The following is a 24,037-nucleotide window of genomic DNA, read 5'->3' as shown; positions in this document are numbered from 1 at the left end:
TCCTCGGTTGATTGTCGTCCATTTCCTCGGTTCATTGTCGTCCATTTCCTCAGTTCAATGTCGCCGATTTCCTCGGTTGATTATTGTCCATTTCCTCGGTTCAATGTCTTCCATTTCCTCGGTTCAATGTCCTCCATTTCCTTGGTTAAATGTCGCCCATTTCCTCGGTTGATTGTCGTCCATTTCCTCAATTCAATGTCGTCCATTTCTTTGGTTCAATGTCGTCTATTTCCTCGATTCAATGTCGCCCATTTCCTTAGTTCAATGTATTCCATTTCCTAGGTTAAATATCGTCCATTTCCTCGGTTCAATGTCGTCCATTTCCTCGGTTCAATGTCGTCTATTCCCTCGGTTCAATGTCGCCTATTTCCTCAGTACAATGTCGCCCATTTCCACGGTTGAATGTCGTCCATTTCCTCGGTTCAATGTCGTCCTTTTCCTCAGTTCAATGTTGCCCGCGGTTGATTGTGGTCCATTTCCTCGATTCAATGTGTTCCATTTCCCCAGTTCAATGTCGTCCATTTCCTGGGTTCAATATCAACCATTTCCTATGTTCAATGCCGTCATTTTACTCAGTACAATGTCGTCCATTTCCTCGTTTCAATATCGTCCATTTCCTCAGTACAATGTCGCCCATTTCCTCGGTTGATTGTCGTCCATTTCCTCGGTTCAATGTCTTCCATTTCCTCGGTTCAATGTCCTCCATTTCCTTGGTTAAATCTCTCCCATTTCCTCGGTTGATTGTCGTTCATTTCCTCGGTTCAATGTCCTCCATTTCCTCAGTTCAATGTCGCCCATTTCCTCGGTTGATTGTCGTCCATTTCCTCGGTTCAATGTCTTCCATTTCCTCGGTTCAAAGTCGTTCATGTCCTTGGTTCAATGTCGCCCATTTCCTCGGTTGATTGTCGTCCATTTCCTCGATTCAATGTCGTCCATTTCTTTGGTTCAATGTCGTCTATTTCCTCGGTTCAATGTCGCCCATTTCCTTAGTTCAATGTATTCCATTTCCTAGATTTAATGTCGTCAATTTCCTCGGTTAAATGTCGTTCATTTCCTCGGTTCAATGTCGTCCATTTCTTTGGTTCAATGTCGTCTATTTCCTCGGTTCAATGTCGCCCATTTCCTTAGTTCAATGTATTCCATTTCCTAGATTCAATGTCGTCCATTTCCTCGGTTAAATGTCGTTCATTTCCTCGGTTCAATGTCGTCCATTTCTTTGGTTCAATGTCGTCTATTTCCTCGGTTCAATGTCGCCCATTTCCTTAGTTCAATGTATTCCATTTCCTAGATTCAATGTCGCCTATTTCCTCAGTAGAATGTCGTCCATTTCCTCGGTTGATTGTCGTCCATTTCCTCGGTTCAATGTCGTCCATTTCCTCAGTTCAATGTTGCCCACGGTTGATTGTGGTCCATTTCCTCGATTCAATGTGTTCCATTTCCCCAATTCATTGTCGTCCATTTCCTGGGTTCAATATGAACCATTTCCTATGTTCAATGTCGTCCATTTCCTCAGTGCAATGTCGTCCATTTCCTCGTTTCAATATCTTCCGTTTCCTCAGTTCAATGTCGCCCATTTCCTCGGTTGATTGTCGTCCATTTCCTCGGTTCAATGTGTTTCATTTCTTCGCTTCAATGTCGTACATATCCTCGGTTCATTGTCGTCCATTTCCGCAGTACAAAGTCGCCCATTTCCTTATTTCAATGTTGTCCATTTCCTCGGTTCAATGTCATCCATTTCCTCGGTTCATTGTCGTCCATTTCCTCGGTTCAATGTCGTCCATTTCCTCAGTTCAATGTCGCCCATTTCTTCGGTTGATTGTCGTTCATTTCCTCGGTTCAATGTCTTCCATTTCCTCGGTTCAATGTCGTCCATTTCCTTGGTTCAATGTCGCCCATTTCCTCTTTTGATTCTCGTCCATTTCCTCGGTTCAATGTCGTCCATTTCCTCAGTTCAATGTCGCCCATTTCCTCGGTTGTTTGTCGTCCACTTCCTCAGTTCAATGTCTTCCATTTCCTCTGTTCAATGTCGTCCATTTCCTTGGTTCAATGTCGCCCATTTCCTTGGTTGATTGTCGTCCATTTCCTCGATTCAATGTCGTCCATTTCTTTGGTTCAATGTCGTCTATTTCCTCGGTTCAATGTCGCCCATTTCCTATATTCAATGTCGTCTATTTCCTCGGTACAATGCCGATAATTTCCTGAGTTCAATGTCGCCCATTTCCTTGGTTGATTGTCGTCCATTTCCTCGGTTCAATGTCGTCCATTTCCTCAGTTCAATATCGCCCATTTCCTTGGTTGATTGTCGTCCATTTCCTCGGTTCAATGTCTTCCATTTCCTCGGTTCAATGTCGTCCATTTCCTTGGTTCAATGTCGCCCATTTCCTTGGTTGATTGTCGTCCATTTCCTCGATTCAATGTCGTCCATTTCTTTGGTTCAATGTCGTCTATTTCCTCGGTTCAATGTCGCCCATTTCCTATATTCAATGTCGTCTATTTCCTCGGTTACAATGCCGATAATTTCTGAGTTCAATGTCGCCCATTTCCTTGGTTGATTGTCGTCCATTTCCTCGGTTCAATGTCGTCCATTTCCTCAGTTCAATATCGCCCATTTCCTCGCTTGATTGTCGTCCATTTCCTCGGTTCAATGTCGTCCATTTCCTCAGTTCAATGTCGCCCAGTTCCTCGGTTGATTGTCGTCCATTTCCTCGGTTCAATGTCTTCCATTTCCTCTGTTCAATGTCGTCCATTTCCTTGGTTCAATGTCGCCCATTTCCTCGGTTGATTGTCGTCCATTTCCTCGATTCAATGTCATCCATTTCTTTGGTTCAATATCGTCTATTTCCTCGATTCAATTTCGCCCATTTCCATATTTCACTGTATTCCATTTCCTAGGTTAAATATCGTCCATTTCCTCGGTTCAATGTCGTCCACTTCCTCGGTTCAATGTCGTCTATTCCTTCGGTTCAATGTCGCCTATTTCCTCAATACAGTGTCGCCCATTTCCTCGGTTGATTGTCGTCCATTTCCTCGGTTCAATGTCGTCCATTTCCTCAGTTCAATGTTGCCCGCGGTTGATTGTGGTCCATTTCCTCGATTTAATGTGTTCCATTTCCCCAGTTCAATGTCGTCCATTTCCTTAGTTCAATATCAACCATTTCCTATGTTCAATGTCGTCCTTTTACTCAGTACAATGTCGTCCATTTCCTCGTTCCAATATCGTCCATTTCCTCAGTTCAATGTCGCCCATTTCCTCGGTTGATTTTCGTCCATTTCCTCGGATCAATGTCTTTCATTTCTTCGCTTCAATGTCGTCCATTTCATCGGTTCATTGTCATCCATTTCCGCAGTACAAAGACGCCCATTTCCTTACTTCAATGTTGTCCATTTCCTCGGTTCAATGTCATCCATTTCCTCGATTCAATGTCGCCCATTTCCTCGGTTGATTGTCGTCCATTTCCACGGGTCAATGTCGTCCTCTTCCTCAGTTCAATGTCGCCCATTTCCTCGGTTGATTGTCGTCCATTTCGTCGGTTCAATGTCTTCCATTTCCTCGGTTCAATGTCGTCCATTTCCTTGTTTCAATGTCGCCCATTTCCTCGGGTGATTGTCGTCAATTTCCTCGGTTCAATGTCAACCATTTTCTCACTTCAATGTCGTCGATTTCCTCGGTTCAATGTCGTCCATTTCCTCGGTTCAATGTCGTCCATTTCCTCGGTTCAATATCTTCCATTTCCTCTGTTCAATGTCGTCCATTTCCTCGGTTCAATGTCGCCCATTTCCTGTGTTCATTGTCGTCCATTTACTCAGTACAATGTCGTCCATCTCCACGGTTAAATGTTGTCCATTTCCTCAGTTCAATATCGCCCATTTCCTCGGTTGATTGTCGTCCATTTCCTCGGTTCAATGTCGCCCATTTCCTGTGTTCAATGTCGTCCATTACCTCAGTACAATGTCGTCCATTTCCTCGGTTCAATGTTGTCCATTTCCGCAGCTCAATATCGCCCATTTCCTCGGTTGATTGTCGTCCATTTCCTCGGTTCAGTGTCTTTCATTTCCACGGTTCAATGTCGTCCATTTCCTAGGATCAATGTCGTCCATTTCCTGTGTTCAATGTCGTCCATTTCCTTGGTTCAATGACGTCCATTCCTTCGATTCAATGTCGCCCATTTCCTCAATACAATGTCGCCCATTTCCTCGGTTGATTGTCGTCCATTTCCTCGGTTCAATGTCGTCCCTTTCCTCGTTTCATTGTCGTTCATTTCTTCGGTTCAATGTCATCCATTCCCTCGGTTCAATGTCTTCCATTTCCACAGTTCAATGTCGTCCATATCCTTGGTTCAATGTCTTCCATATCCTCGGTTCAATGTCGTCCATTTCCTCGGTTCAATGTCGCCCATTTTCTCGGTTGATTGTCGTCCATTTCCTCGGTTCAATGTCGCCCATTTCCTCAGTTCAGTGTCGCCCATTTCCTCGGTTGATTGTCGTCCATTTCCTCGGTTCAATGTCGCCCATTTCCTGTGTTCAATGTCGTCCATATCCTCAGTACAATGTCGTCCATTTCCTCGGTTCAATGTTGTCCATTTCCTCAGTTCAATATCGCCCATTTCCTCGGTTGATTGTCGTCTATTTCCTCGGTTCAGTGTCGTCCATTTCCACGGTTCAATGTCTTCCATTTCCTCGGTTCACTGTCGTCCATTTCCTCAGTACAATGTCGCCCATTTCCTTTGTTCAAAATATTCCATTTCCTAGGTTCAATGTCGTCCATTTCCTATGTTCAGTGTCGTCCATTTCCTTGGTTCAATGTCGTCCATTCCTTCCGTTCAATGTCGCCTATTTCCTCAATAAAATGTCGCCCATTTCCTCGGTTGATTGTCGTCCATTTCCTCGGTTCAATGTCGTCCATTTCCTCGTTTCATTGTCGTCCATTTCTTCGGTTCAATGTCATCCATTCCCTCGGTTCAATGTCTTCCATTTCCACAGTTCAATGTCGTCCATATCCTTGGTTCAATGTCTTCCATATCCTCGGTTCAATATCGTCCATTTCCTCGGTTCAATGTCGCCCATTTTCTCGGTTGATTGTCGTCCATTTCCTCGGTTCAATGTCGTCCATTTCCTCAGTTCAGTGTCGCCCATTTCCTCGGTTGATTGTCGTCCATTTCCTCGGTTCAATGTCGCCAATTTCCTGTGTTCAATGTCGTCCATTTCCTCAGTACAATGTCGTCCATTTCCTCGGTTCAATGTTGTCCATTTCCTCAGTTCAATATCGCCCATTTCCTCGGTTGATTCTCGTCTATTTCTTCGGTTCAGTTTCGTCCATTTCCACGGTTCAATGTCTTCCATTTCCTCGGTTCACTGTCCTCCATTTCCTCAGTACAATGTCGCCCATTTCCTTTGTTCAAAATATTCCATTTCCTAGGTTCAATGTCGTCCATTTCCTATGTTCAATGTCGTCCATTTCCTTGGTTCAATGTCGTCCATTCCTTCGGTTCAATGTCGCCCATTTCCTCAATACAGTGTCGCCCATTTCCTCGGTTGATTGTCGTCCATTTCCTCGGTTCAATGTCGTCCATTTCCTCGTTTCATTGTCGTCCATTTCTTCGGTTCAATGTTGTCCATTCCCTCGGTTCATTGTCGTCCATTTCCTCAGTTCAGTGTCACCCATTTCCTCGGTTGATTGTCGTCAATTTCCTCGGTTCAATGTCGCTCATTTCCTTTGTTCAATGTCGTCCATTTCCTCAGTACAATGTCGTCCATTTCCTCGGTTCAGTGTTGTCCATTTCCTCAGTTCAATATCGCCCATTTCCTCGGTTGATTGTCGTCCATTTCCTCGGTTCAGTGTCGTCCATTTCCTCGGTTCAATGTCGTCCATTTCCTCGGTTCACTTCCGTCCATTTCCTCAGTACAATGTCGCCCATTTCCTTAGTTCAATGTATTCCATTTCCTAGGTTTAATGTCGTCCATTTCCTATGTTCAATGTCGTCCATTTCCTTGGTTCAATGTCGTCCATTCCTTCGGTTCAATGTCGCCCATTTCCTCAATACAATGTCGCACATTTCCTCAGTTGATTGTCGTCCATTTCCTCGGTTCAATGTCGTCCATTTCCTTGTTTCATTGTCGTCTATTTCTTCGGTTCAATGTCTTCCATTTCCTCAGTTCAATGTCGTCCATATCCTTGGTTCAATGTCTTCCATTTCCTCGGTTCAATGTCGTCCATTTCCTCGGTTCAATGTCGTCCATTTCCTCGGTTCAATGTCGTCAATTTCCTCAGTTCAGTGTTACCCATTTCCTCGCTTGATTATCGTCCATTTCCTTGGTTCAATGCCTTCCATTTCCTCGGTTCAATGTCGCCCATTTCCTCGGTTGATTGTCGTCCATTTCCTCAGTTCAATGTAGTACATTTTTTCGGTTCAGTGTCGTCCATTCCTTCGGTTCAATCGACCATTTCCTCAGTACAATGTCGCCCATTTCCTTAGTTCAATGTTGTCCATTTCCTCGGTTCAATATCGTCCATTTCCTCAGTTTAATGTCACCCATTTCCTCGGTTGATTGTCGTCCATTTCCTCGGTTCAATGTCGTCCATTTCCACAGTTCAATGTCGCCCATTTCCTCGGTTGATTGTCGTCCATTTCCTCGGTTCAATGTCTTCCATTTCCTCTGTTCAATGTCCTCCATTTCCTTGGTTAAATGTCGCCCATTTCCTCGGTTGATTGTCGTCCATTTCCTCTGTTCAATGTCGTCCATTTCCTCAGTTCAATGTCGCCCATTTCCTCGGTTGATTGTCGTCCATTTCCTCGGTTCAATATCTTCCATTTCCTCTGTTCAATGTCGTCCATTTCCTCGGTTCAATGTCGCCCATTTCCTGTGTTCAGTGTCGTCCATTTACTCAGTACAATGTCGTCCATTTCCTCGGTTCAATGTTGTCCATTTCCTCAGTTCAATATCGCCCTTTTCCTCGGTTTATTGTCGTCCATTTCCTCGGTTCAATGTCGCCCATTTCCTATGTTCAATGTCGTCCATTTCCTCAGTAAAATGTCGTCCATTTCCTCGGTTCAATGTTGTCCATTTCCGCAGTTCAATATCGCCCATTTCCTCTGTTGATTGTCGTCCATATCCTCGGTTCAATGTCGTCCATTTCCACGGTTCAATGTCGTCCATTTCCTCGGTTCACTGTCGTCAATTTCCTCAGTACAATGTCGCCCATTTCCTTAGTTCAATGTATTTCATTTCCTGGGATCAATGTCGTCCATTTCCTGTGTTCAATTTCGTCCATTTCCTTGGTTCAATGTCGTCCATTCCTTCGATTCAATATCGCCCATTTCCTCAATACAATGTCGCCCATTTCCTCGGTTGATTGTCGTCCATTTCCTCGGTTCAATGTCGTCCATTTCCTCGTTTCATTGTCGTCCATTTCTTCGGTTCAATGTCATCCATTCCCTCGGTTCAATATCTTCCATTTCCACAGTTCAATGTCGTCCATATCCTTGGTTCAATGTCTTCCATATCCTCGGTTCAATGTCGTCCATTTCCTCGGTTCAATGTCGCCCATTTTCTCGGTTGATTATCGTCCATTTCCTCGGTTCAATGTCGTCCATTTCCTCAGTTCAGTGTCGCCCATTTCCTCGGTTGATTGTCGTCCATTTCCTCGGTTCAATGTCGCCCATTTCCTGTGTTCAATGTCGTCCATTTCCTCACTACAATGTCGTCCATTTCCTCGGTTCAATGTTGTCCATTTCCTCAGTTCAATATCGCCCATTTCCTCGGTTGGTTGTCGTCTATTTCCTCGGTTCAGTGTCGTCCATTTCCACGGTTCAATGTCTTCCATTTCCTCGGTTCACTGTCGTCCATTTCCTCAGTACAATGTCGCCCATATCCTTTGTTCAAAATATTCCATTTCCTAGGTTCAATGTCGTCCATTTCCTATGTTCAATGTCGTCCATTTCCTTGGTTCAATGTCGTCCATTCCTTCGGTTCAATGTCGCCCATTTCCTCAATACAATGTCGCCCATTTCCTCGGTTGATTGTCGTCCATTTCCTCGGTTCAAAGTCGTCCATTTCCTCGTTTCATTGTCGTTCATTTCTTCGGTTCAATGTCATCCATTCCCTCGGTTCAATGTCTTCCATTTCCACAGTTCAATGTCGTCCATATCCTTGGTTCAATGTCTTCCATATCCTCGGTTCAATGTCGTCCATTTCCTCGGTTCAATGTCGCCCATTTTCTCGGTTGATTGTCGTCCATTTCCTCGGTTCAATGTCGTCCATTTCCTCAGTTCAGTGTCGCCCATTTCCTCGGTTGATTGTCGTCCATTTCCTTGGTTCAATGTCGCCCATTTCCTGTGTTCAATGTCGTCCATTTCCTCAGTAAAATGTCGTCCATTTCCTCGGTTCAATGTTGTCCATTTCCTCAGTTCAATATCGCCCATTTCCTCGGTTGATTGTCGTCTATTTCCTCGATTCAGTGTCGTCCATTTCCACGGTTCAATGTCTTCCATTTCCTCGGTTCACTGTCATCCATTTCCTCAGTACAATGTCGCCCATTTCCTTTGTTCAAAATATTCCATTTCCTAGGTTCAAAGTCGTCCATTTCCTATGTTCAATGTCGTCCATTTCCTTGGTTCAATGTCGTCCATTCCTTCGGTTCAATGTCGCCCATTTCCTCAATACAATGTCGCCCATTTCCTCGGTTGATTGTCGTCCATTTCCTCGGTTCAATGTCGTCCATTTCCTCGTTTCATTGTCGTCCATTTCTTCGGTTCAATGTCATCCATTCCCTCGGTTCAATGTCTTCCATTTCCACAGTTCAATGTCGTCCATATCCTTGGTTCAATGTCTTCCATATCCTCGGTTCAATGTCATCCATTTCCTCGGTTCAATGTCGCCCATTTTCTCGGTTGATTGTCGTCCATTTCCTCGGTTCAATGTCGTCCATTTCCTCAGTTCAGTGTCGCCCATTTCCTCGGTTGATTGTCGTCCATTTCCTCGGTTCAATGTCGCCCATTTCCTGTGTTCAATGTCGTCCATTTCCTCAGGACAATGTCGTCCATTTCCTCGGTTCAATGTTGTCCATTTCCTCAGTTCAATATCGTCCATTTCCTCGGTTGATTCTCGTCTATTTCTTCGGTTCAGTGTCGTCCATTTCCACGGTTCAATGTCTTCCATTTACTCGGTTCACTGTCCTCCATTTCCTCAGTACAATGTCGCCCATTTCCTTTCTTCAAAATATTCCATTTCCTAGGTTCAATGTCGTCTATTTCCTATGTTCAATGTCGTCCATTTCCTTGGTTCAATGTCGTCCATTCCTTTGGTTCAATGTCGCCCATTTCCTCAATACAATGTCGCCCATTTCCTCGGTTGATTGTCGTCCATTTCCTCGGTTCAATGTCGTCCATTTCCTCGTTTCATTGTCGTCCATTTCTTCGGTTCAATGTTGTCCATTCCCTCGGTTCAATGTCGTCCATTTCCTCAGTTCAGTGTCGCCCATTTCCTCGGTTGATTGTCGTCCATTTCCTCGGTTCAATGTCGCCCATTTCCTTTGTTCAATGTCGTCCATTTCCTCAGTACAATGTCGTCCATTTCCTCGGTTCAGTGTTGTCCATTTCCTCAGTTCAATATCGCCCATTTCCTCGGTTGATTGTCGTCCATTTCCTCGGTTCAGTGTCGTCCATTTCCTCGGTTCAATGTCGTCCATTTCCTCGGTTCACTGCCGTCCATTTCCTCAGTACAATGTCGCCCATTTCCTTAGTTCAATGTATTCCATTTCCTAGGTTTAATGTCGTCCATTTCCTATGTTCAATGTCGTCCATTTCCTTGGTTCAATGTCGTCCATTCCTTCGGTTCAATGTCGCCCATTTCCTCAATACAATGTCGCCCATTTCCTCGGTTGATTGTCGTCCATTTCCTTGGTTCAATGTCTTCCATTTCCTCGGGTCAATGTCGTCCATTTCCTCGGTTCAATGTCGCTAATTTCCTCGGTTGATTGTCGACCATTTCCTCGGGTCAATGTCTTCCATTTCCTCGGGTCAATGTCGTCCATTTCCTCGGTTCAATGTCGTCCATTTTCTCGGTTGATTGTCGTCCATTTCCTCGGTTCAATGTCGTCCATTTCCTCAGTTCAGTGTTGCCCATTTCCTCGGTTGATTGTCGTCCATTTCCTTGGTTCAATGTCTTCCATTTCCTCGGGTCAATGTCGTACATTTCCTCGGTTCAATGTCGATGATTTTCTCGGTTGATTGTCGACCATTTCCTCGGGTCAATGTCTTCCATTTCGTCATCCTCGGTTGATTGTCGTCCATTTCCTCGGTTCAATGTCATCCATTTCCTCAGTTCAATGTCGCCCATTTCCTCGGTTGATTGTCGTCCATTTCCTCGGTTCAATGTCTTCCATTTCCTCTGTTCAATGTCCTCCATTTCCTTGGTTAAATGTCGCCCATTTCCTCGGTTCAATGTCGTCCATTTCCTCTGTTCAATGTCGTCCATTTCCTCAGTTCAATGTCGCTCATTTCCTCGGTTGATTGTCGTCCATTTCCTCGGTTCAATATCTTCCATTTCCTCTGTTCAATGTCGTCCATTTCCTAGGTTCAATGTCGCCCATTTCCTGTGTTCAGTGTCGTCCATTTACTCAGTACAATGTCGTCCATTTCCTCGGTTCAATGTTGTCCATTTCCTCAGTTCAATATCGCCCTTTTCCTCGGTTGATTGTCGTCCATTTCCTCGGTTCAATGTCGCCCATTTCCTGTGTTCAATGTCGTCCATTTCCTCAGTACAATGTCGTCCATTTCCTCGGTTCAATGTTGTCCATTTCCGCAGCTCAATATCGCCCATTTCCTCTGTTGATTGTCGTCCTTTTCCTCGGTTCAGTGTCTTCCATTTCCACGGTTCAATGTCGTCCATTTCCTAGGATCAATGTCGTCCATTTCCTGTGTTCAATATCGTCCATTTCCTTGGTTCAATGACGTCCATTCCTTCGATTCAATGTCGCCCATTTCCTCAATACAATGTCGCCCATTTCCTCTGTTGATTGTCGTCCATTTCCTCGGTTCAATGTCGTCCCTTTCCTCGTTTCATTGTCGTCCATTTCTTAGGTTCAATGTCATCCATTCCCTCGGTTCAATGTCTTCCATTTCCACAGTTCAATGTCGTCCATATCCTTGGTTCAATGTCTTCCATATCCTCGGTTCAATGTCGTCCATTTCCTCGGTTCAATGTCGCCCATTTTCTCGGTTGATTGTCGTCCATTTCCTCGGTTCAATGTCGTCCATTTCCTCAGTTCAGTGTCGCCCATTTCCTCGGTTGATTGTCGTCCATTTCCTCGGTTCAATGTCGCCCATTTCCTGTGTTCAATGTCGTCCATTTCCTCAGTACAATGTCGTCCATTTCCTCGGTTCAATGTTGTCCATTTCCTCAGTTCAATATCGCCCATTTCCTCGGTTGATTGTCGTCTATTTCCTCGGTTCAGTGTCGTCCATTTCCACGGTTCAATGTCTTCCATTTCCTCGGTTCACTGTCGTCAATTTCCTCAGTACAATGTCGCCCATATCCTTTGTTCAAAATATTCCATTTCCTAGGTTCAATGTCGTCCATTTCCTATGTTCAATGTCGTCCATTTCCTTGGTTCAATGTCGTCCATTCCTTCGGTTCAATGTCGCCCATTTCCTCAATACAATGTCGCCCATTTCCTCGGTTGATTGTCGTCCATTTCCTCGGTTCAATGTCGTCCATTTCCTCGTTTCATTGTCGTCCATTTCTTCGGTTCAATGTCATCCATTCCCTCGGTTCAATGTCTTCCATTTCCACAGTTCAATGTCGTCCATATCCTTGGTTCAATGTCTTCCATATCCTCGTTTCAATGTCGTCCATTTCCTCGGTTCAATGTCGCCCATTTTCTCGGTTGATTGTCGTCCATTTCCTCGGTTCGATGTCGTCCATTTCCTCAGTTCAGTGTCGCCCATTTCCTCGGTTGATTGTCGTCCATTTCCTTGGTTCAATGTCGCCCATTTCCTGTGTTCAATGTCGTCCATTTCCTCACTACAATGTCGTCCATTTCCTCGGTTCAATGTTGTCCATTTCCTCAGTTCAATATCGCCCATTTCCTCGGTTGATTCTCGTCTATTTCTTCGGTTCAGTGTCGTCCATTTCCACGGTTTAATGTCTTCCATTTCCTCGGTTCACTGTCCTCCATTTCCTCAGTACAATGTCGCCCATTTCCTTTCTTCAAAATATTCCATTTCCTAGGTTCAATGTCGTACATTTCCTATGTTCAATGACGTCCATTTCCTTGGTTCAATGTCGTCCATTCCTTCGGTTCAATGTCGCCCATTTCCTCAATACAATGTCGCCCATTTCCTCGGTTGATTGTCGTCCATTTCCTCGGTTCAATGTCGTCCATTTCCTCGTTTCATTGTCGTCCATTTCTTCGGTTCAATGTTGTCCATTCCCTCGGTTCAATGTCGTCCATTTCCTCAGTTCAATGTCGCCCATTTCCTCGGTTGATTGTCGTCAATTTCCTCGGTTCAATGTCGCCCATTTCCTCTGTTCAATGTCGTCCATTTCCTCAGTACAATGTCGTCCATTTCCTCGGTTCAATGTTGTCCATTTCCTCAGTTCAATATCGCCCATTTCCTCGGTTGATAGTCGTCCATTTCCTTGGTTCAGTGTCGTCCATTTCCTCGGTTCACTGTCGTCCATTTCCTCAGTACAATGTCGCCCATTTCCTTAGTTCAATGTATTCCATTTCCTATTTTCAATGTCGTCCATTTCCTATGTTCAATGTCGTCCATTTCCTTTGTTCAATGTCGTCCATTCCTTCGGTTCAATGTTGCCCATTTCCTCAATACAATGTCGCCCATTTCCTCAGTTGATTGTCGTCCATTTCCTCGGTTCAATATCGTCCATTTCTTCGTTTCATTGTCGTCCATTTCTTCGGTTCAATGTCGTCCATTCCCTCGGTTCAATGTCTTCCATTTCCTCGGTTCAATGTCGTCCATTTCCTCGGTTCATTGTCGTCCATTTTCTCGGTTGATTGTCGTCCATTTCCTCGGTTCACTGTCGTCCATTTCCTCAGTTCAGTGTTGCCCATTTCCTCGGTTGATTGTCGTCCATTTCCTTGGTTCAATGTCTTCCATTTCCTCGGGTCAATGTCGTCCATTTCCTCGGTTCAATGTCGCTAATTTCCTCGGTTGATTGTCGACCATTTCCTCGGGTCAATGTCTTCCATTTCCTCGGGTCAATGTCGTCCATTTCCTCGATTCAATGTCGCTTATTTCCTATGTTCAATGTCGTGCATTTCCTCAGTACAATGTCGTCTATTTCCTCGGTTCAATGTCGTCCATTTCCTATGTTCAATGTCATCCATTTCCTCTGTTCATTGTCGTCCATTTCCTCTGTACAATGTCGCCCATTTCCTCAGTTCAATGTCGTCCATTTCCTCTGTTCAATGTCGTTCATTTCATTGGTTCAATGTCGTCCATTTCCTCGTTTCATTGTCGTCCATTTCCTCGGTTCAATGTCGTCCATTCCCTCTTTTCAATGTCTTCCATTTCCCCAGTTCAATGTCGTCCATATCCTTGGTTCAATATCTTCCATTTCCTCGGTTCAATGGCGTCCATTTACTCGGTTCATTGTCGCCTATTTCCTCAGTACAATGTCGCAAATTTTCTTAATTCAATGTTGTCCATTTCCTCGGTTCAATGTCGTCCATTTCCTCGCTTCAATGTCGCCCATTTCCTCGGTTGATTGTCGTCCATTTCCTCGGTTCAATGTCGTCCATTTCCTCAGTTCAATGTCGCCCATTTCCTCGGTTGATTGTCGTCCATTTCCTCGGTTCAATGTCTTCCATTTCCTCTGTTCAATGTCCTCCATATCCTTGGTTAAATGTCACCCATTTCCTCGGTTGATTGTCGTCCATTTCCTCGGTTCAATGTCGTCCATTTCCTGTGTTCAATGTCGCCCATTTCCTCGGTTGATTGTCGTCCATTTCCTCGGTTCAATATCTTCCATTTCCTCTGTTCAATGTCGTCCATTTCCTCGGTTCAATGTCGCCCATTTCCTGTGTTCAGTGTCGTCCATTTACTCAGTACAATGTCGTCCATTTCCTCGGTTCAATGTTATCCTTTTCCTCAGTTCAATATCGCCCATTTCCTCGGTTGATTGTCGTCCATTTCCTCGGTTCAATGTCGCCCATTTCCTGTGTTCAATGTCGTCCATTTCCTCAGTACAATGTCGTCCATTTCCTCGGTTCAATGTTGTCCATTTCCGCAGTTCAATATCGCCCATTTTCTCGGTTGATTGTCGTCCATTTCCTCGGTTCAGTGTCGTCCATTTCCACGGTTCAATGTCGTCCATTTCCTCGGTTCACTGTCGTCCATTTCCTCAGTACAATGTCGCCCATTTCCTTGGTTCAATATCTTCCATTTTCTCTGTTCAATGTCGTTCATTTCCTCGGTTCAATGTCGCCCATTTCCTGTGTTCAATGTCGTCTATTTCCTCAGTTCGATGTCGCCCATCCCCTCGGTTGATTGTCGTCCATTTCCTCGGTTCAATGTCTTCCATTTCCTCGGTTCAATGTCGTCCATTTCCTTGGTTCAATGTCGCCCATTTCCTCGGTTGATTGTCGTCCATTTCCTCGTTTCAATGTCGTCCATTTCCTCAGTTCAATGTTGCCCATTTCCTCGGTTGTTTGTCGTCCATTTCCTCGGTTCAATGTCTTCCATTTCCTCTGTTCAATGTCGTCCATTTCCTTAGTTCAATGTCGCCCATTTCCTTGGTTGATTGTCGTCCATTTCCTCGATTCAATGTCGTCCATTTCTTTGGTTCAATTTCGTCTATTTCCTCGGTTCAATGTCGCCCATTTCCTATGTTCAATGTCGTCCATTTTCTCAGTACAATGTCGTCCATTTCCTCACTTCAATGTCGCCCATTTCCTCGGTTGATTGTCGTCCTTTTCCTCGGTTCATTGTCTTTCATTTCTTCGCTTCATTGTCGTCCATTTCCTCGGTTCATTGTCGTCCATTTCCGCAGAACAAAGTCGCCCATTTCCTTATTTCAATCTTGTCCATTTCCTCGGTTCAATGTCATCCATTTCCTCGGTTCAATGTCGCCCATTTCCTCGGTTGATTGTCGTCCATTTCCTCAGTTCAATGTAGTACTTTTCCTCGGTTCAATGTCGTCCATTCCTTCGGTTCAATCGACCATTTCCTCGGTACAATGTCGCCCATTTCCTTAGTTCAATGTTGTCCATTTCCTCGGTTCAATGTCGTCCATTTCCTCAGTTCAATGTCGCCCATTTCCTCGGTTGATTATCGTCCATTTCCTCGGTTCAATGTCATCCATTTCCTCTGTTCAATGTCCTCCTTTTCCTTGGTTAAATGTCGCCCATTTCCTCGGTTGATTGTCGTCCATTTCCTCGGTTCAATGTCGTCCATTTCCTGTGTTCAACGTCGCCCATTTCCTCGGTTGATTGTCGTCCATTTCCTCGGTTGATTGTCGTCCATTTCCTCGGTTCAATGTCGTCCATTTCCTTGGTTCAATGTCGCCCATTTCCTCGGTTGATTGTCGTCCATTTCCTCGATTCAATGTCGTCCATTTCTTTGGTTCAATGTCGTCTATTTCCTCGGTTCAATGTCGCCCATTTCCTTAGTTCAATGTATTCCATTTCCTAGGTTCAATGTCGTCCATTTCCTCGGTTCAGTGTCGTCCATTTCCTCGGTTCAATGTCTTCCATTCCTTCGGTTCAATGTCGCCTATTTCCTCAGTACAATGTCGCCATTTCCTCGGTTGATTGTCGTCCATTTCATCGGTTCAATGTCGTTCATTTCCTCAGTTAAATGTTGCCCGCGGTTGATTGTGGTTCATTTCCTCGATTCAATGTGTTCCATTTCCCCAGTTCAATGTCGTCCATTTCCTGGGTTCAATATCACCCATTTCCTATGTTCAATGTCGTTCTTTTACTCAGTACAATGTCGTCCATTTCCTCGTTTCAATATCGTCCATTTCCTCAGGTCAATGTCGCCCATTTCCTCGTTGATTGTCGTCCATTTCCTCGGTTCAATCTCTTTCATTTCTTCGCTTCAATGTCGTCCATTTCCTCGGTTCATTGTCATCCTTTTCCGCAGTACAAAATCGCCCATTTCTCTATTTCAATGTTTTCCATTTCCTCGGTTCAATGTCATCCATTTCCTCGATTCAATGTCGCCCATTTCCTCGGTTGATTGTCGTCCATTTCCTCGGTTCAGTATCGTCCATTTCCTCAGTTCAATGTCACCCATTTCCTCGGTTGATTGTCTTCCATTTCCTCGGTTCAATGTCGCCCATTTCCTCAGTTCAATGTCGTCCATTTCCTCGGTTCAATTTCGTCCATTTCCTCGGTTCAATGTCGCCCATTTCCTCGGTTGATTGTCGTCCATTTCCTCGGTTGTAAGCTTGATAGGGGGTAAACCTTCGTCGAGTCAAGGAGGGTGTTACCTCCTTCACGTGTATGCTTGATAGGGGGAAAACCTTCGTCGAGTCAAGGAGGGTGGTACCTCCTTCACGCGTAAGTTTGATAAGGGGTAAACCTTCTTCGAGTCAAGGAGGGTGATACATCCTTCACTTGTAAGTTTGACTGAGGATAAACCTTCGTCCAGTCAAGGAGGGTGGTACCTCTTTCACGCGTAAGTTTGATAAGGGGTAAACCTTCGTCGAGTCAAGGAGGGTGTTACCTCCTTCACGTGTATGCTTGATAGGGGGAAAACCTTCTTCGAGTCAAGGAGGGTGATACATCCTTCACTTGTAAGTTTGACTGGGGATAAACCTTCGTCCAGTCAAGGAGGGTGGTAACTCTTTCACTTGTAAGTTTGATTGGGGGTAAACCTTCGTCGAGTTAAGGCGTAAACCACCGACATAAATGAATGACATGAGGCTATGTGGCAGACTGGGACCCTTCCTCCGACTTGTGTTAGGATAGGGAGCATTTGGTTCCTCATGGAGCGCTATGCTCTCAGGATATTATTAGCCGGGAGGCCATAGTTTAGTGCCAGGGAGTGAGTTGTCGTAGCAGCCCAGAGAGAGAGAGAGAGAGAGAGAGAGAGAGAGAGAGAGAGAGAGGGTAGTAAACCCGACGCGTGGCAGTGAATAAGACACTGTTGGATGTCAGGGAATGATTCGCTTGGATAATGTGTCAGGCGTCTTCGTCTGTCTTGGAGTGATCTGCCGCTGTGTATCAGGAAGGGACGTGCCAATGCGCTAGGATGTGAGGTGCAGACGCATGTCAGCTGGTGAGATGGTCGTTTGAAAGTGAACGGCTTTGATGTTAGAGGACGAGTCGGGCGTTGTTGTTTGTCAGGGTTGAGGGAGGGGCGAAGAACCCTTCGTCGTGTGCCAGAGAACATCAGGCCGCCGTATAAACTATCGTACATTGGGGCATAAGCCCACGACGTGTGGTCGAAACCAAGCCACTGACATCTGAGGGAGTGAGTAGCGTTCCTCCGCCATCAGACATGAAGCCGCCCTTGTGTGCCAGGAGGTTAGTGGGAATAGTGTGTCCTGGAGTGAGGTGCCGATGTATGGTAGAGACAATTCCAGAGAATCTGTCAGTGTGAGCAGCATTTCTTTGCCACGCTAGTGTGTTAGGAAGTGAGCAGCGGTTTTGTGTCGCCGCTGTAGTGTCAGGTAGGAAGCCAGCCTTGTGTATCAGGGAGTTAATCATGTATTGTGTCATGGTGTGAACTACCGAAGTACGTTACAGTCGAAGGCACCAATGTTTTCTTTTAGGGAATAATCACTGTTTCTTGCGTCTGAGGTCTGTCAGGCAGGAAGTCATCGTTACGGAGTTAGGCAATATAGTGTATCTTGGAGTAAGCTACCGACTTGTATCAGACACGAGGCCACCGACGTCTGTCAGGGAGTGAGCAGTGTTTTTAGAGTGTCAGGTAGGAAGCCATACCGTTGTGTCTCAGAGAGAAAATCGAATTTGTTTGCCATGAAGTGAGCTACCGACACATGTCTTAAGGGACGACGCCATCGATGACTGTTCGAGAGTAGGCAGAGTTTTCTTTTTTGAGTTCGTCGTAGTAAGATATGGTGAAGTAAGCTACCGAAATGCATCAGATACTGAGCCACCGACGCCTGTCGAGAGTGAGTAACGCTTTCTTTTCACCATTCAAGTGTGTAAGGTAGGAAGCCGTTCTGTGTTTATAAACGAATTAGTCGAAGTAGATTGTCGAGGAATGAACCAACGACGCCAAACTAAAGCGTCCCTTGAGGACATTTGTTCTAGCTAATGCCAGACGACTATTTTCCATTTGCATGGCTTATGAGCCGTCAAGGTAAAGCTTAACATTCAGACTTTTGTTCAGGCTAACGCTAGACGGTTTTATATAGGTTTTGTGGAGCACATATGTGGGTCGTCAAATTAAGGTTTTACTTTAGACATTTTCCTCTGGCTAACACTTGTGCGTGCTACATGGGTCATCAAAGCTGCACGTTGGTGACTTTACTCTGGCTTCGCCAGAATATTTTATTTTGCTGTTGAGGGCAACACAGGTAATCAAAATGAAAATGCCAAAAGATATTTTGCAGCTCTATCGAGCTCCATAGGTCATCAAAATAAGCTTCACTTTGGGAATTACATATTTTTGGTCCATGACTGGCGATTATATTTAGCTTTTAGGGAGTGATATGAGCTTAAGGTATTAGTCGGGAGGTTATGTGTTAGGGAGCGAGTTGCCGTAGCCTCCCAAGGAGAGAGCCACTGCAGGGAGTGGTGGTGGCTGACACCCTGCTGTCAGGGAGAGAATCGCCGGCATGTGTCGGGCTTCATTGTCAGTCTTGGAGTGCGCTGACGTCCTGTGTCAGCAGGAAACGGACCACCACGCGCCAGGCTGTGAGGTGCTGACGTATGTCAGCTGGTGAGACATCATTAGAAAAAGCGGCTCTGATGTTACAGTCATTCTTGTTTAACTAGGAGGGAATACCTTACGTTTCTCAGAGAATAAGCCGTCGTAGTGCACTGTCGCACGTCAAGACGTACGTACATATATATATACTCGCTAACAAGATGCCTTGACTAGGGTATTCAGGTGCTTCTGCTGCCTCGGACACCGTACAAAAAATAAATCGATGACAACAGTTGTCATACGTGTCTTGGAAATTCCCACGTCGACAAAGGTTGTTTTGGGAAATACCACATTAAAAGCAGGACGAGCATATTGCTCATGTTTTAGTCTGGTCTGTTGACACACTTCTGTTGATTCTGTGTCCACTTATTATTACACATTAGGGAAGTACTATAAATACATATGGGGTCATTGAAAACCATCGGCGAAATTCCATTTTCTATGTTGAGTGTGGTAAATGGTGATATAGATTGGTAGTTCTGGCTATGGCCGTCCTCAGAGATGTATGATCTATAATCGCGATAAAAATGTATTTCCATCGTCGAGAACGAAATGTATTCTTAAGATCACATTTTGTCTCAGTCGTGGTTTACCGTAAAAAGACAAACAAGTAAAACATTGTTTAGAAATTGACTGACGTCATAAGAGTCGGGGATACATTATAAACGTGGACAACGTCTGAATCCAAATTGTTACATTGACTCTGACTTGGACGGACTGACATTCAAAATATATACTTTATTATAGAACAAAAGTAATTTTCCTACATAAACGTTTAGTAACATACTCATGTAGCACAAGTATATGGAATATTAGTAAGTATATTGTCAAAAATGAATGTTACAAAACGATAAAAGGCCATGCAAGTCATTTCACTGGATTGAAACAAAGCCTTGCCACAATAAAACCCCGCTTCTGCTTCGAGATGGCGGACGAGCGCAGTCATTCCGAAACCGAAGATTACCATGTTTCTGGTTCATACGTTCATTTCCTGGGTTGTTGTGGTGAGTGACAGTATCGCGTTGAGGGTTCCGGTAAGTGTAGTGGTGAGGAGGCTTCAGGGAACTAGAGAGGAGGTAAGGTACTGGTCACTGAGATACTCGGGGTAAAACCCAATTTGTTGACACAAGTCTTGTGGTGGTGGAAAGGTGAGGATATGTGGCCACAGGTGACTGGTCACCAGCTCGGTAGCTGCCAGCTGGCTTCGTGCTTCTGGCTCGGAGTTGAATGATGTTTGCATAAACAAAGGTCTTATTTCTAGCCAGGTATGAGTAACATTTGGAGATTAATGGTTGTAACCAATGTAGAGTGAGTGGTGAACTATAATTAGGTATACTTAATTACCACGGCTAGAAAATGTAAACATATGAACTCGATAGACAGTGACATCGAGGTATATCACTATTCACTAGAGGGACAGCTTACGATTGTTCATCTGAGAACGTGTAACCCGACTTACACATTGTTACAGTTAACACGGTTTTCGTAAATTGCTAGTTTAGCTCATATGATGGACGTTTTTTTTGTTTTAGATTTGCAGTATACAAACAGAAACAGACCACCAGTCCTTTTCAAGCTTCATATTGCCAGTGAAAGAAATTAGAAACTGTGGTAAGAGTTCGCCCCACTGCTCAACCTCTCCTATACTTAGCCACTTAATGCGTTCTTACACCAGCAGACCACAATAATAGTGGTACATTTCCATTATAATAATCTGCTTCTGAGGAGGTTAGGTAAGATTTTTAAATAGGCTTCGGTCGGCTGGGAGGGGAGCTACTGCACTGGGTCACAGTGACGTAGGCTACAATAGGCAGGTGAGTGGCGGCTACTGTACTGGATCATGGTGAGGTAGGGTACCTTGGTCAGCCGCGAAGCGGTGGCTACTATACCGGGTCACGGTGAGGTGGCCAAGAATTGGCCGGTGAGGGGTGGCTACCGTATTGAGTTATGGTGAGGTAGGCGAGGGTCAACTGGACAGGGAGTGGCAGCACGTCTACTTGATCGCGGTGAGGTAGGCTAGGGCCGGCTGGACAGGGAGCGGCAGCTCCGTCTACCGGATCGCGGTTAGGTAGACTAAGGTGAATCGGAGAGACGAGAGGTTGGTGCTCAGAGGTCGCATGATCACCCTTCTTTATAAAGTTTTTTTCCCTATGGGGCATCGCACATGTCCTGTCCTCCAACACCATGAAGTGGAACAGAAGATGGGTGGAGAGCGGTAACCTTAATGTAAGTTACGAGTGTCTGTGAAATGGAGTGGGACATGGCAGAAATGATGAAGAATGCATAGAGAATGAGGAACCTGCATCAGAGTTTATTAGCAGCCAAATCCAGCTGGTGACTAGATTTGCTTGTGGCTAAGTTTTGATAACAATGAAGTAGTCAATGTATCTAAAGATATTATAATCATTACTGTAACGACAATTCAGTGTTAAAGATATTATGTGGATGATGTAAAAGTTATGAAATTAGGTTTATAACTATCTAAATTTGATAACTGAAACTGAAATTTTCAATTTATGCAACCGAGATTGTCCATTCCTTGTGAACATGGTCGTGTTTTATTGTTTGGCAGAGAGAACAGGAGCTGCGAAGGTAACCTACCTCCAGCGAACGTGATGGGCATAAGACGTCTCCCCTTTGAGCGGCAGGCGAATATTGCACGACAAAGGAACACACAACAGAACTCCCGAGAGGAATGAACACCTGAGGGAACAGCACACATCCCAGCGGAACTCAGATTCTGGTCTGAAGCAGTGTTGACGGAGGTGATGTGTGCATCCACCTCTCATGGCTAGGTTCACTGCAGGAGGAGGAACGGTACCAGGTAGGGAGTTAATGATTTGTTGCTGTTCAAAGACTTAGAACGCCGTATTTATGGTAATAAGAAGTTCATACGGATACCCAAATGTTAATGATATACTTTTTATACACCACAAATGATATAAATCCTGCCGAACCAGTATCATAAATGTTAAAATCATACGATGTTCCACAGGCACAAATGACCGAGCCAACATGAGCGAGGAGGCCCGTACATGTCATTTTACCTACTGCATCTAGAGGAAAGTGACATTACATGGCCTGGGTGACGTTTTCCACATTGGAGGTCGCTTTACTGCAGCCACTGTAGCAGTAACTGCTGGAGGAACGTTTCTTGCCGTCTCTGAGGGCTAGGGGTTTACCTCTCCCTGCCGGGCCTGTCATTTCTGTTAACGATAGGTGCCCCGTCCACACTGCTCGTGCCGTTCAACGCTTTTCCCTAGGAACAAGACACCCTACAGCTCCTGGACTAGGCCAGCAAAGGAGTGGACCTGATTGTCATTGAACATATTTGGGCAGAAATGGCGTACACCTGGCCACCAGGAGACGAGAAGTGTAGCCGTCAACTACTGAACCACGTCCACGCCCTTCGGGAACTCTGCAGGACTGGACAGGGTATTGAATTGTACCTAAAAGTTGGGTTTTATTTGTCTGTAGAAATTGATGAGTTTATTATTGCTTAGTATACATTAGTGTCGATAATAAGCAGAGGACAATGTTTACTTATACGATATGTAGAGGAAAATATATGTATGTGATTTATTCACATTGTTATGGAGGGCTGTTCTTGCCCAGTTGTGAATTAAATGGCAACCACCAACATTTTTGTTTGTCTCTCCAGCTGTATGAAATCATGATCGAGTGATAACGATTACAATAAGATATTTGATTTTTTAATTGTTTGATTTTATGTCTATTGTTTTTAAGCTGTATTAAACGCAGAACCTCCCACCAACACATGGCAACGCACCAGTGTGGTACGATCGAAGAGTCGTCAGGAAAGAGAAAGAAATCAATTATTTGAGTATCAGCGAACTTTACGAATGATGGAGTGTATCCATGTCCTGCTTACGAGAAGGACAAATCCATAGTGATAGGAGTATCCAAGTGAATAACATAATGAGGAAATCGTGTGGCATGATTGTAACCTATTTCCATAATATCAACAGTGTTCAGTTAAGTTTACACCTTTCTGCTCAGATACTTAACCGTACTACAGCAGCACTTGGTTCAGTGGTTTGCATTAACCTCTTGCAGCCTTCTCCTACCTCCAGCTTGATCGATATTACACCCTCTCTAACTTATATGTCTGAGGTAACTTTTCATTGTTAGGATGATGAATGAGGATGAATGTCACTAGACCATCGTAGAAGTTGATGGTATAGAGATAAGTTCTACTTTCATCCACAGAGGATAATGACACTATGTATAGTTGTATACATATACCACAAATATCTATAGATAAACATTGCTCTTACTGTACCAAAAACACAAAAGTTATATGAAGGAACTGGAAGCAAATATTTCAATATAATGTTGAAATAGTGGTTATAAGAGGGTTTTTGTGTGCCAATGTTTATGAAATTTTGCTTAGAGAAAAATGTAGATACAATGATAGATCTATGTGTTCCCAACAGTGTGAAGCATATAAATTCTCAGTAGAATAAGGATAATAACAGAGAAAAGAAATACAGAATCTTGAACATTTTACAGAGATACAAAAGAATATCTTATAGGAAATATACAAAGATGACTAAATACTTTACTGCATCTCTTATTATATAAACAATTTGTATTTCTCATACAAGAAGTTTTCCATACGCGTTCAACAATTTAAAATTGTAAGTTATGTTTACCAGCAATGGTATGTGGGTCTTATTTCAGTTGTTCCAATGTCAATTTTGGCACCGCTTCAGATGTTAACAGATGTTGTATTTGGAAATCATATTATTCATTTACTTAACTGTCAGGCAGACGGTATAAGACTAATCTATGTTTACTTCAATTTGTGATTTATACTATTAATTACATGTGATCTCTTGTTTCATCGTTGACTGCGTGTTTGTATGTATAGTCCTATACTTCAGTAAATAAAATGCTTATATCAACTGACTCTGTGTTTTCATTTTCAACGGGTATTATTTAATGTATTACCGTGTAGATAGAAATACTCCTTCATATCAGGTTGTTAAGCTTTGAAAGAATTATTTTGATATGGAAGACTTGCTCATTATTTTGCATCCATGTGCAATACACTATTGAATTTTATAAAGACTATGATGTGTTAGTGTCTGTGTTTATATTCTAAGCAGATTCATGACTGCTTGTGTTTGCATGTGAATATCGATATG

General features: G+C 44.1%; 1 protein-coding gene across 10 annotated transcripts in view; it reads left to right on the top strand.

The window, feature by feature from the left end:
• LOC139763542 (uncharacterized) overlaps window positions 1-23,790 on the top strand; it is a 673,625-nt gene extending 649,835 nt beyond the window's left edge. For 3 of the 10 annotated variants that reach the window (XR_011716186.1, XR_011716185.1, XR_011716184.1), the window contains 2 exons: window positions 21,439-21,690; window positions 21,862-22,508. Coding sequence is in view for 1 of the 10 variants with exons in the window: in XM_071689742.1 (XP_071545843.1) it covers window positions 21,439-21,565 (127 nt within the window). In the remaining 9 variants the exon portion in view is untranslated. The other 7 variants (XR_011716187.1, XR_011716182.1, XR_011716183.1 and 4 more) reach the window with 7 other exon arrangements.
• Window positions 23,791-24,037: the final 247 nt, after the last annotated feature.

Source organism: Panulirus ornatus, chromosome 47 (assembly GCF_036320965.1).
Source record: "Panulirus ornatus isolate Po-2019 chromosome 47, ASM3632096v1, whole genome shotgun sequence".
NCBI lineage: Eukaryota > Metazoa > Arthropoda > Malacostraca > Decapoda > Palinuridae > Panulirus > Panulirus ornatus.
This window is presented reverse-complemented; position numbering and strand designations above follow the sequence as displayed.